Source organism: Xenopus tropicalis, chromosome 5, assembly GCF_000004195.4.
Source record: "Xenopus tropicalis strain Nigerian chromosome 5, UCB_Xtro_10.0, whole genome shotgun sequence".
In the NCBI taxonomy this organism is placed as follows: domain Eukaryota; kingdom Metazoa; phylum Chordata; class Amphibia; order Anura; family Pipidae; genus Xenopus; species Xenopus tropicalis.
This window is the reverse complement of record NC_030681.2, coordinates 64,695,471-64,707,158: the sequence shown is the minus strand read 5'-3', so window position 1 is coordinate 64,707,158 and position 11,688 is coordinate 64,695,471. Positions and strand designations below refer to the sequence as shown.

The following is an 11,688-nucleotide window of genomic DNA, read 5'->3' as shown; positions in this document are numbered from 1 at the left end:
CATTGCACTGATGGCTGCCTACACACCAATATAACAGCTAAAAAAATACATTTTTTTGTCTCAAGAATAAAAATCTAAATGGTAGAGTGAATTATTTGCAGTGTAAACAGTGTAATTTTGAAATAAAAACTACACCATAAAAATCATGACAGAATCCTTTAAGTATTAAATACACTTTGTGTAAAGTAGGCTGAGAGTATTATAACATACAAGTTCCATGACAAAAAGTTATGTGTCTCAAAATGTGACAAACACCCCAGAATACAGAGATACAGTAGTTTTATTTTCCATTCCATACACATACACCCACCAGTGTTTTCACATATTTTGTTGTGTTACAAATTTAATAAGATTTATTTGGGATTTTTACTCTTTTATTAACATGACAACACTTGGGGGTGGGGGGAAGCAATGTGGAAAAGACAGAATGACAGGGTTTTTATGGTTTGCAGTACAAAATAAGAAAGACCTTTTTCTGTCAGCCAACATCAACCTTTATATTGCTTTACTTCTTCATTTAAGCCAACTATCTTAAGCACCCAACCCCAAGGAGCAGGCATCTGTGAATAGCTGAGTGCTGGCAAATGGACCACCATTCCCTGTTCTCCTAATGACGACCAGTTCAATTTTTTTTCAAAACCGAAAAGCTGAACCTGTAAAGAAAGAAACCATCAGTTAAAAATTATGCCTTCATTTAACTGTAAATAACATCAGGAAATGTTTTAAACTCATTCAATATGATATGGGATTATCTCTTTGGATTTTTATAATCTAATCTTTTTTTTACACCTGCTGATGTGTTTTAATTTGTATCAGCTTTAAATTCCTCATAAACTAAATCTGAAAAGTTTTTTCGCTTCATAATTATGGTAGCACGAATTACAGACCCACCGAGCAGCCATGTTTGTTCCCCTCTTCCAGGTTTTAATTTAAATGCCTCCCAAGTGAATAAATATGCCCAATCACAAACCTGCAACGCCCCTTCTGCTTTCTGCCGGTGTGTGACAAGCTCAGCTCTGTTGTCTATGTGTAATGGGGGGGGGGGGGAGGCAGGCTATTTAAATTCAGAGAGGGGGGGGCACAGCCCTTTGAAGCAATCTATTTCACAATGCGATGCGAGGACCGAAGGAGGGAGTGGGAGCTCTTTGAAGCAAATGGCAAGCTGAATCCTCCCAGTTTATGACGCAGTCCTTTTGACAGATTGAGAAGCTACAGTCGGGTTATCAGACAGTCAGGTTCAGGCTCTTCAGTAAGATTTATGTAGAGAAACAGGACTTTTAGGAAAAAACAGTCAACAGGACCTATAGGTAGGTTTGGAAGTAGGTTCATATTTTTAAAAGAAATTTTTTGGTGTCAGTATCACTTTAACAAAGCTGGAGGTAAATATTAAGGAAGAGCAGTCTGGAACAGCACCACTTGCACACATCTTAGGGCATTACAGCAACGTTTCAGGCCATGTGTGACCTTTTATCATGCTAACTAACAATTAAACACTTTCCTTTTTATACCCTTGTACACCACGTAGTGGATACAACTTTATATACAATAGTGTAGCAAAAAACAAAGTTTCTTCCAATGTGTCTTAAAGTGGACCTGTCACCCAGACATAAAAAGCTGTATAATAAAAGTCCTTTTCAAATTAAACATGAAACCCAAATTCATTTTTCTATTAACACATCCAAACCCATTATAAAGGCATTTAAAAATCCCAGCTGTCAATCATATATTGTTTGGGCAGACAATAACTTTAGCTTTCCGTTCAGCACTACGTAGATGTCACTGCACATGTGACTTTTCCCCTCCCTCCTCATCATCTAATTGTGTAGCCAGTGCATGGGTATGGGCATCTGGTCCCCCATTCTGGCACATAAACAAGATTTTGGCATGATACAAAGCTTGCCTTCATAACAGTGTCCACAAAATGGTGCCTGCCTGCTTGCTGTGATTGAGTAATTCCAAGATGGAAAGAAACAAGATTGATATTATTTATATAGAGTAAGTAAAGTTTATTTTGCTCAACTAACAATAGAAAAAATAATTTAGAGTTATTTCTTAGGATGACAGGTCCCCTTTAATAGAGTAATAGTATCAAATTCACATCTTTAAAACACAGAATAACAAAAATCCATATTTTAAAACCCGTAAAACATGAAAACATAGATAAAAAAAACACAGAGGGGGAATCTATCTAAAGATAGGTCTCAAGTCATATTCTTTATTTAATCCAAGAGGACTCCTCTCTGTTTCAAATCAACTTTTTCAACAATTTAAAATTTAAGTTGGTTCAATCTATGTCCACACTCAACAAAGTGGCCCGCTATGACTGATCTTTTTTACCTGTATTTAGGAACTCTTATTCCTTTTCGGACCATTCTCATCGTCTGCCTGACGTATGCTAGCCCACATGGGCATTTGTTCACATACACTGCTTTCGTTGAGCTGCATGAGTATTTTCCGCAAATCTATATCGCATTACCTTTTCTGGGGTGATAAAGAAACTCCCCCAATTGCACATTAGAGCAACAATTACAGTTATAATGAAAAAGTACCTTTTTTCTTTTCTGCATTATCTTTACGCACATTATTTGTTCCCATATCAGATTTTACCGAGGGACTGCCCACACTCTTTCCCTTTTTACAAGCAATAACTGGAGGCCTTTCAAACTCCTTTATAAATGGAAGGAAGGTTACCTTTAACCAAGGACCAGTGTCTCCTCAAAATGTGAGCAATATGTTTACTTAACATATTATATCGAGACACAAAACTAACATGATTTTCCACTTTTTTTGTCTGTTTTTTTCCTATCTTGTGTCTGAATATCCTTCAGTTGACTCTGTAATAAGTCATCTGGATACCCCCTGACTCTAAATTTGTTACACATTTCTTTTAACCTCTGCTCAACTGTGATTTCGGTAGAGCTTTTTTTAATTGTGGCGGTTGAAAGGACTTGAAATGCATTGACAAATTCCGATCTGTCGGTTTTACATAGAGGTTAGTCAAGAGCCTATTGTCACATTTATATACTCTTGTATCTAAAAAAGGAATAATGTGTGGAATAAGAAGTGTGCAATAAAGACATTTTAAACAAGAATACAAGTGGTTGCTTGGATGTATCGATGGGAAGTGGCCATTGGGGAACCTGCACTATTCCAAAACAGATTCTATCTACAAAAAGGTAAATTTACACCTGCCATATATTTTATATAACCAGAAAACAGAAAGGGATAAACAGATGCTACTTGCAACTGCAATTACATTTACAAAAAAAAAAAAAATTGCAGATAAAAGATTACCAATCACAGAAAATGCCCACTGCCTCAAAATGTCATTGGCTAAATTATATTAAGTTAATTTTAATGTAAGCATTGCCTAAATGGGGAACATACAAATGCATTCTGCACGAGTTTCATAAATTGAGCTTCGCATTTGGATGCTATAACCTAATTAACCTGAAACAAATGTTATTAACATTCCACACTCCCAATATATTTTTGTATTTTTTACATTAGGTCAGTGTAATCTTACCTCTGTTTTTTCAGTCATAGCTTTAGGCTCGCCAAGGACTAACTCCCACTTAGAGGGCCAACTCAGGAATATGGCATACAGTGCTTTTTCTTTGGGTCTGCATGTGTACCTGGTGATAATAAGTTATCATTGTGGGTTTTAAACCAAAAAATATAACTACAACATATCAAAAAGCACACTTTACAAGTAATAATTATATTGCATGAAGTAATCGTAGTATAGGAATCAAGAGATAAATACCAAGCATAATAGAGAGCCAATAATAGTATATACTTGAGTATAAGCCGAGTTTTTCAGCACCAAAAATGTGCTGAAAAACTAACCCTCGGCTTATACTCGAGTGTATGGATTCCATAGAGCTGGCTGTGCGACGGACATTCGCGTGCTCGCACATATGCGCGTCCGTCCATGGGGGTGCGCACAGCCAGCTCGTTTGGTACGGTAAGTTCACTTTATAATATGGTCTAACCTAGCACCTGGCACTCAGAGCTGCAGCTAAGTTTGTTATCTATTATTATTCCAAGATCATCTTGAACAACAGATTTGCTTAAAGTAACAGCTTTTAGACTATAATTATCCCAGATGTTACTACAGGCTAACCTGCATAACTTTACATGTATTCAGATTAAACCTCATCTGCCATTTCTCTTTTCTGCTTTTCTCCTTGCAAACCATCTATAGAGTCATTTATGACAGACTGCAAAGGCTGTGACCTGACACTCATTCATGTGGTATTATGGTATTATAACAACTCTGCTCTGTGCCACTCAAGTTTCTACCAAAGTACAACCCTTTTCCCAAGCCTTATGCATCTGTCTATGATGTGGAATAGTATCAAATAGAGGGCATAAACCTTTTTTTCTATTACCTGCTCATAAAAGCTAATTAGATTTTCTTTTTCACAAGTTAGCATTCATTAATTATGGTGGCTCTCTGTAATCATTATATTGTTTTATAATGTAATCCTAAATAGAATCCCCTATTACCTCTACAACTATGTTTTTAGAAGTAAAGCTGGCAGTCTTATGGCACCAACCTTGGTCTAGTTGGATTTTGTGTGTATTTAACTGTGTGACCTGTGCTAATCTGCAGCTGCCAGCATGATATATTTATGAAGAGTTCACAGGGGGTCACGCTGAGTGTCCTTTTATTATTTATTTGATTATTGAAACTTAGCAGTAGTGGCTGCATTTACCACCCTAGGCTTATACTCGAGTCAATAAGTTTTTCCAGTTTTCTTAGGTAAAATGAGGAACCTCGGCTTATATTCGGATCGGCTTATACTCGAGTATATACGGTAATACTTTTACTATTTGCATTAACTAAAATGCAATCTATGACCTCAATATTTATATTAAATTTAATGAATGATCCTGCTTTTGGAGCAGTGGCTGAATGTACAACCTGTAGATTCTAGACCATACAGAGGCTAGAACTAAGCTTATTGTCAGCAATAACCAGGTTTACTCTGGTGTCATTCTATGTAAGGTATCATGCTCTGCAATGACTATATACTGCGCTACAGTAGAGTAGGAGAGCAAAAGTGTTTTTCCTCTGCACAGGATAATATGAAAAAAACATGACAGTCACTGCATGGCCTTCATAGTGGGTGTTTAGAGAAAACGGTCAATCTGTACAAACACCACAGGCTGTTTTGTCAGATCACTATTCGAGTATGGACCTAATCTATTTCTGCCTTTTGCTAAAACAGGGGGAGGTTAATTCATATCATGCCTCTGCCTACCAAATGATACAACAGGGAGTGCCTAACCACAACCTCAAAGCTTGCCAATAAGTTTGACTGAAGAACAAGCTTTGGCTAGGTTTATTTTAATGAAAAATGTATTCTCTACACATCTATACCACAAGAGGAGGGGATTATGTATGTAGAAGACAAATATTTCCCACCAGATGGTCTACTTTCTAATTGACTGCCTTAGCCTTAAGTTGGGTAAAAACTATTTCAGGTTTAATGGAAAGTATTTCTGTCAAAAGCAAGGGATGTTAATGGGTTTTTCGGTAGCACCTTCATTTGCTAGCATCTTTGTACATACCCTTGAGCAGAAATATTTCATGGAACATCAATTCAATGGTTTTATAAAATCATATCTGCGCTATGTGGATGATGTGCAAGTAATTTGGGATGGAACAAATGAGCAATTCCAAGAAATGGTAAGGGAAGCAAATTTAAAGCACCCCACTATAAAGTTTACCTATGAAATTGGGAGGACTAAGCTAAACTTCCTTGATGTGCTACTGACTATTGAGAATGGTCAGATTTCCACAGGCCTGTTTAGAAAACCAACAGACAGGAACAACCTGTTAACCGTAAAGAGCTTCCATAACCCCAGAATGCCATTCCTAAGGGTCAATTTATGTGGGCCAGCAGAATAACATCCGAAGATGAAAAATATAAGACAGCAGCTAAGGAGCTGATAGGTCATTTCAAAGAAAAAGGTTACAGTAAGCATAAACTGATACAAGTAGCAGAGGAGGCGCAAAAAACTCCAAGGGACACCCTACTAGAAAAAACAAAAATATGTAGAACTATTCTGCAACCCATTTTTGTGAGCAAATACTGTGAAGTTGGTAAGAAACTGGAAACTTAGGTTAAGCAGTACTGGCCAAAATTGCAGGGGGATAAGAAGTATTGTAACTACTAAAGGGAACCCCCCCAATGTTTAAACGGGGGACATACTATGCCCAAGTGAATAAAAAAGGAAAGACAGAAAGCAGTTATTCCTTGGTACTCCAAAGTCCAAAGCACCATGTCTTAATTGTGTATGCTGCTCTGGGGTAATTAATGGTGATGGTTACCCATCCAACAAAAGGTTACCCTATAAAATTAAAACATTTTTCAACACGTGAAATAAAGAGTGTGATCTATATGATTAAATGCCCCTGTGGCAAGGTGTATGTTGGCCAAACTAATAGACCTGTCAAGACCAGGATAAAGGAACATAAGGGGGACATCAGAAATTTTAAAGAAGGTTCCACCAGCAATACAGCAGTGTCCAGACATTTCCACCAGTTAAAACATAACCAATCGCAACTGCGTTGGATGGTGCTAGAGGGGGAATATAACAAAACTACTCTTGCAAAAGGAGGCAGTATGGATAAAAAAACTGAACAGTCTAGCGCCCAACGGTTTAAATGATGCATGGAGTGTAAAATGTTTTCTGTAAACTACACACTACTAATGGTAACCTCTGTTCCTATACAGATATAAATAAACTGCCCTAGTGAGACTCAGTCAGCATGTGGTAAGATATCCAAGTAGAAAATAGGTATCAGTTAAGATGGGCAGTATTTGTATTGTGCTTGTACCTGGAATCTTTTAAAGCTACACTATGGTGCAAGACCAATTGTTTGGTAGTTCCTGGGCCATGTATAAAAAAAGTTTTTTGGGGTTAGGCTCCTGAGTGATCTGGAGCAGTAACCCCTCCCTTGGACTGCTTAGAACCAATGGTGCTAAGGGGGAGGTTGGACTTGGGTCTTAGAACCACTTAAATGTTTTTTGTTCAGATGTTATGTTGTTCACTTGAAAAAGGGATTTGCCCGAAACGTAGTGGAACACAATAATAAACACTAATTTGCAGAAAAGCCCTGCCTTGTCAGGTGTCCTCCATTATCCTATATGATGTCTACATACAACAGGGAGAGTTTAACCACAACCTTAAAGCTTGCCAATAAGTTTGACTGAGGAACAAGCTTTGGCTAGGTTTATTCTAATACCTGTATTTAGAATCTAACATTTTGTAATGCCTCCTATCACTTAGATCAGCCAGAGCATTATAGCCAAACAATTAGTTTGGGAGATTCATTTTTATTAAGGACCAGTACTGTCTGTAGTATTTACAAGCACGTCTTAGCTACCATAAAGTTTATTGAAACTAAAATGGCTAAATAATATTTTCATCTTCAAAAAGTAAGAGGTGCTTCTGTAACATGATGCAAGCTTTGTTCTAAAACAGTGATCCCCAACCAGTGGCTCAGGGGCAACATGTTGCTCACCAACCCCTTGGATGTTGCTCTCAGTGCCCCCAAACCTGGTAGTTATTTTTGAATTCCCGACTTGGTGGCAAGTTTTGGTGGAATAAAAACAAGCTTTACTAACAAATAGTGGCATAGAGGCTACCCAACAGCCAATCTTAGCCCTTATTTGGCACCTCCATAAACCTTTAATGATGCTATTGTTGCTCTCCAAGTCTTTTTTTACTCACAAGTAAGAAAGGCTGGGGACCCCCTGTTCTAAAGAAACAGATATTAAGCAAAAATTTTTTTTTTTAAATAATGGTTTATTGACCACCCATAAGACTGTGGGGAAAAATCGAATATCAGTTGTCACTTTTTATACTAACACATCATTTTACAGATGTACCGTATATACTCGAGTATAAGCCGATCCGATACCTAATTTTACCTAAGAAAACTGGAAAAACTTATTGACTATATGTATAAGCCTAGGGTGGGAAATGCAACCACTACTGCCAAGTTTCAATATTCAAATAAATAACAGATAAATAAATAGATAACTTTAGGGAAAGAAAAATGCTACAGCAGCAGACAAAAGCAAGTTTAGGAACGCTAAGGAAGCTGCCATACTAATTATCAAGTACTTGGACCCCAGTGTACAAGTCCCACCACAGTACTACAATAGTAGTTACAAGGGCAAAATAATTCTTGATGCTGGACTTAATATAAAATTAATTTTTTAATTTTGTTCCTGAAGATGGGCAGTTTGTGAACTATGATTAATTTTCCCTTATCAGCTAAAATTCATTGCTAATAATGTTATGTCTGGACCTTCTCTTGTCACCTGTCAGATTTATCAGCATTATATGGCCTGCAGGGGAACTAGGGGTAGGCAGAACTGCCTAGGGCACTGTACATAGGGGCGCAACAGCATTGTCTCTTCTTGTCTACCCTCCAACCACTGATTTTTATTTATTTTTGTTGATCACTTCTAATACCAGATGCAGTAGGAATATAGGTCGCACCAGCGTGACTCCTTCTTGCTGATGATTTGTGTTTACTGAACAGCGCGGTCTTGTGTGGCACACAAATCAGCAGCAAAAAGCAGTCGCACTAGTACGTCCTATACTGTCAGTGCATCAGGTGTTAGAAAGAATCGATTCGGGCCCAAGGAGAACTAGCAAGCTGAAGAGGACTGGGGGGCACGTGTGATATTAAGGCTTGCCTTGGGAGCAGGATCAGAGGATGCAAGGCGCGTTGTGCGACCAGGTGTTTCCTTGCACGCCGATACAGGATTTGGCAATGGGTCCTTCCAGCAAGGCACGGTGATGGGTCCCTCCTGCAAGGCGCCACGTGCATCCGTGCACGCTTACGCGCATTGACGTCTGGACGCACGCACGCCCGTCTAGGCAGGGTGCAAGCGCGCTCAATTTGGCAAGAGTCGTCAGGGCGGACACAAGCGGAGGGAGTTAGGTAGGAGGTATACTTGAGTATAAGCCGAGGGTTACTTTTTGAGCACATTTTTTGTGCTGAAAAACTCGGCTTATACTTGAGTATATACGGTAACTAATATCCACCAAACTTACCAAACTCCAGCAGTGACAGTGTCATTCTGTGCTCTCCAAGGCTTTGTGCTGTAAATAGCTTCTCCATTAAGTTTAAGCCATTGCCCAATCTGCTTCAGACGTTGTTCAAATATGACAGGGATTCGACCATCAGAAGTTGGGCCAATATTCAACAACAAATTTCCCCCACATGAAACGGTTTCTACTAACTCCTGCAAAGAAGTAGCAAGAGGGCCACAAATAGCATTATTATTGCACCAGTCATGCACAGTTTTCTGATGCATCTTCTGATTACGTGACAGATACTAGCAGATAAGTAGATTATGGAATTGCTGCTTAAAAAACACATTTTATTTCTTAAAACTTTTTTGGTATAAAAAAGTTAAGGAAAGCACTGACTTTATATAACTCACATATCACATCTGTATTTATACATAGTTATGCATAATAATTTTAGACACATGATAATTTAATATGAAAGTTTCTTCTACACAAAGGAAGTACACCAAAAAGGTCTGGTAAAGCCACATGTAATTGTTTGTACTATCCTGGAACTGGCCAACATAGGTAGCAATAAATTCACTTTTTTTTCTCCTTTGTTTTTTCCTCTAGCTTGCACCTGAAATCAAAGAGATACATACACACACACACGCACAGGAAAACCAGCATAAGATCAGTAACAGGTTGGTGCCAAGAAGAGTGCACTGTATGTTAAACGCTCTGGCCCTTGTAACAAATCCTGGCACAAAACCCAAAGCACCCGTGCACACGACTGACAGTTTAACAGTGAGCCCTTACAGGCATGCTAATAATTGCTGTTTTGTGCATAGTCTGGATGATATATTAGTTGAATTATTATATATCCCTGGATTTGAAAAAAAAAAAGTCTGGGCCAGAGTCATCATGATGGCCATTGTCTAAAACTGTTTAAGTATCTGCAGTACTGGGTAAATCACTGGGATTGGAAGGAACCCATACATGAAATGGAAGTCCTACCTTGTAGTCATGGCATTGCTGGAGAATCTTATTTAGGTGCTTGAGATCTAATACTAGCAGAATTGATCCAGCCTTTTTTGGGACAAGGAATAGGTTTAAACAGAAATGTTTTTGTTGATATTTAAGAGGGACTGGAATGATGGTGTTGGAAAGTACCATGTTCTGAACTAAGCCTCTTAAAGGACATGTAAACCCCCACTAAAAAAATATTAATCAGTGAACAGCCTCTTTGAAATCTTTAAATACCTCCCACTTTGGCTGTTAATAGTAAGGCTGCAGAATCCCCTTACTCACTTAGGATTCCTCCTTCTCCTCTAACCCACTTGGCCCCCTCCCTTAGAAATTGACTTGGCTCTTGGCTAAATGAGTATGCTCGGTTCTTCTTAACTCAGGACACCAAACACACCCTCCAGTCTAGCAGCCAATGAAAAGATGGCACTGTTGGTTTCCATAGAAACTCTGCTCTAGCTGTGCACTCTGCTGGAGAAATGTTTTTTACTCCTAACCTCCTCTCCTGAGCTCAGCTTAACCATGACAGTGCTCAGTCCAAGCAGGAATTTTTATTAAAGTTAGGTTCTGCCTGTGTAAGCCTGGATTCTTTATTGCATAAATTTTGCAACAATGTGCTGTCTGCAGATGTAATTGTCAGTAAAGACTTAGAAAATGGTTGCTGGGTGAAAGCTGCGACATGTTTTGAGTAGGGATGCACCGAATCCAGGATTCGGTTTGGTATTCGGCCAGGATTTGTCCTTTTTCAGCAGGGTTCGGATTCGGCTGAATCCACGGTACTGGCCGGACCTATCTGGAAGGGTTAATGTCGCCGCATAAACATGGAAGTGAAAATAATTTTTTTACCACTTTGCATGTGGCAACATTTAACCCTTCCAAGTCCTAATTAGCATATGCTAATTAGGATTCGGTTCCATATTCGGCCAAATCCCATAGATTCAGGGGTTCGGCCAAACCTGAAAAACTGGGTTCGGTGCATCCCTAGTTTTGAGAAAATGTGATGATGCTGGTGAATGGAGGGTTTACCGTCATGTGAAAAAATCAGAACACCCCATTAAATATTTAGTTCTTTATTACGACGTCTAATCTTGTTTTTATTTAAATATGGATTTAATTGCAGGTAAACAACTAAACTTAACCTTGATTTACTCAAAAGATTTTTGCCCCACTCCTCAATGCAGAATTCTTTCAGCTGTGAGATGTATGAGGGGATTCTTGCATGTACAGCCTGTTTCAATTTACCCCACAGTATCTTAATGAGATTAAGATCTGGGCTTTTGCCACTCTGGGACTCTCCATTTCTTAGTTTTCAGCCAGTCCTTGGTGGATTTACTGGTATGTTTTGGGTAATTGTCATGTTGCAGGGTCCAGTTCCACTTCAGCTTTAATTTTCTTACAGATGGTTTCACAGGTTCCTCAAGCTAAATTATGCTTCGGGTCTCACTGCCAACATGGACCCTGCTTGAGCATGCTTAGTTTGGGCTTGCCAGAAATCAGATTCAACTGCGCATGCTCAAGCGGGTCCGTGTCGGCGGTGAGACCCAAAGCATATCAGAATGAATGGAAGGTGGCATCCAGGTACGCTGCTGCGCTGCTCTGCTTTTTTAGGTTGGGTTT

The 11,688-nt window shown here is 38.8% G+C and overlaps 1 protein-coding gene across 1 annotated transcript in view; it reads right to left on the bottom strand.

Annotated features, from left to right (window-relative positions):
- Positions 1-262: 262 nt before the first annotated feature.
- The window catches only part of fuca2 (alpha-L-fucosidase 2), a 41,761-nt gene continuing 30,335 nt past the window's right edge, over positions 263-11,688 (bottom strand). Inside the window, exons 5-7 of the mRNA NM_001011291.1 lie at positions 9,088-9,278; positions 3,527-3,635; positions 263-653 (exon numbers count right to left, since the gene is read on the bottom strand). Of these exons, the coding sequence (NP_001011291.1) occupies positions 489-653; positions 3,527-3,635; positions 9,088-9,278 (465 nt within the window). The 3' untranslated portion in view covers positions 263-488. The remainder of the gene's footprint in view (positions 654-3,526; positions 3,636-9,087; positions 9,279-11,688) is intronic.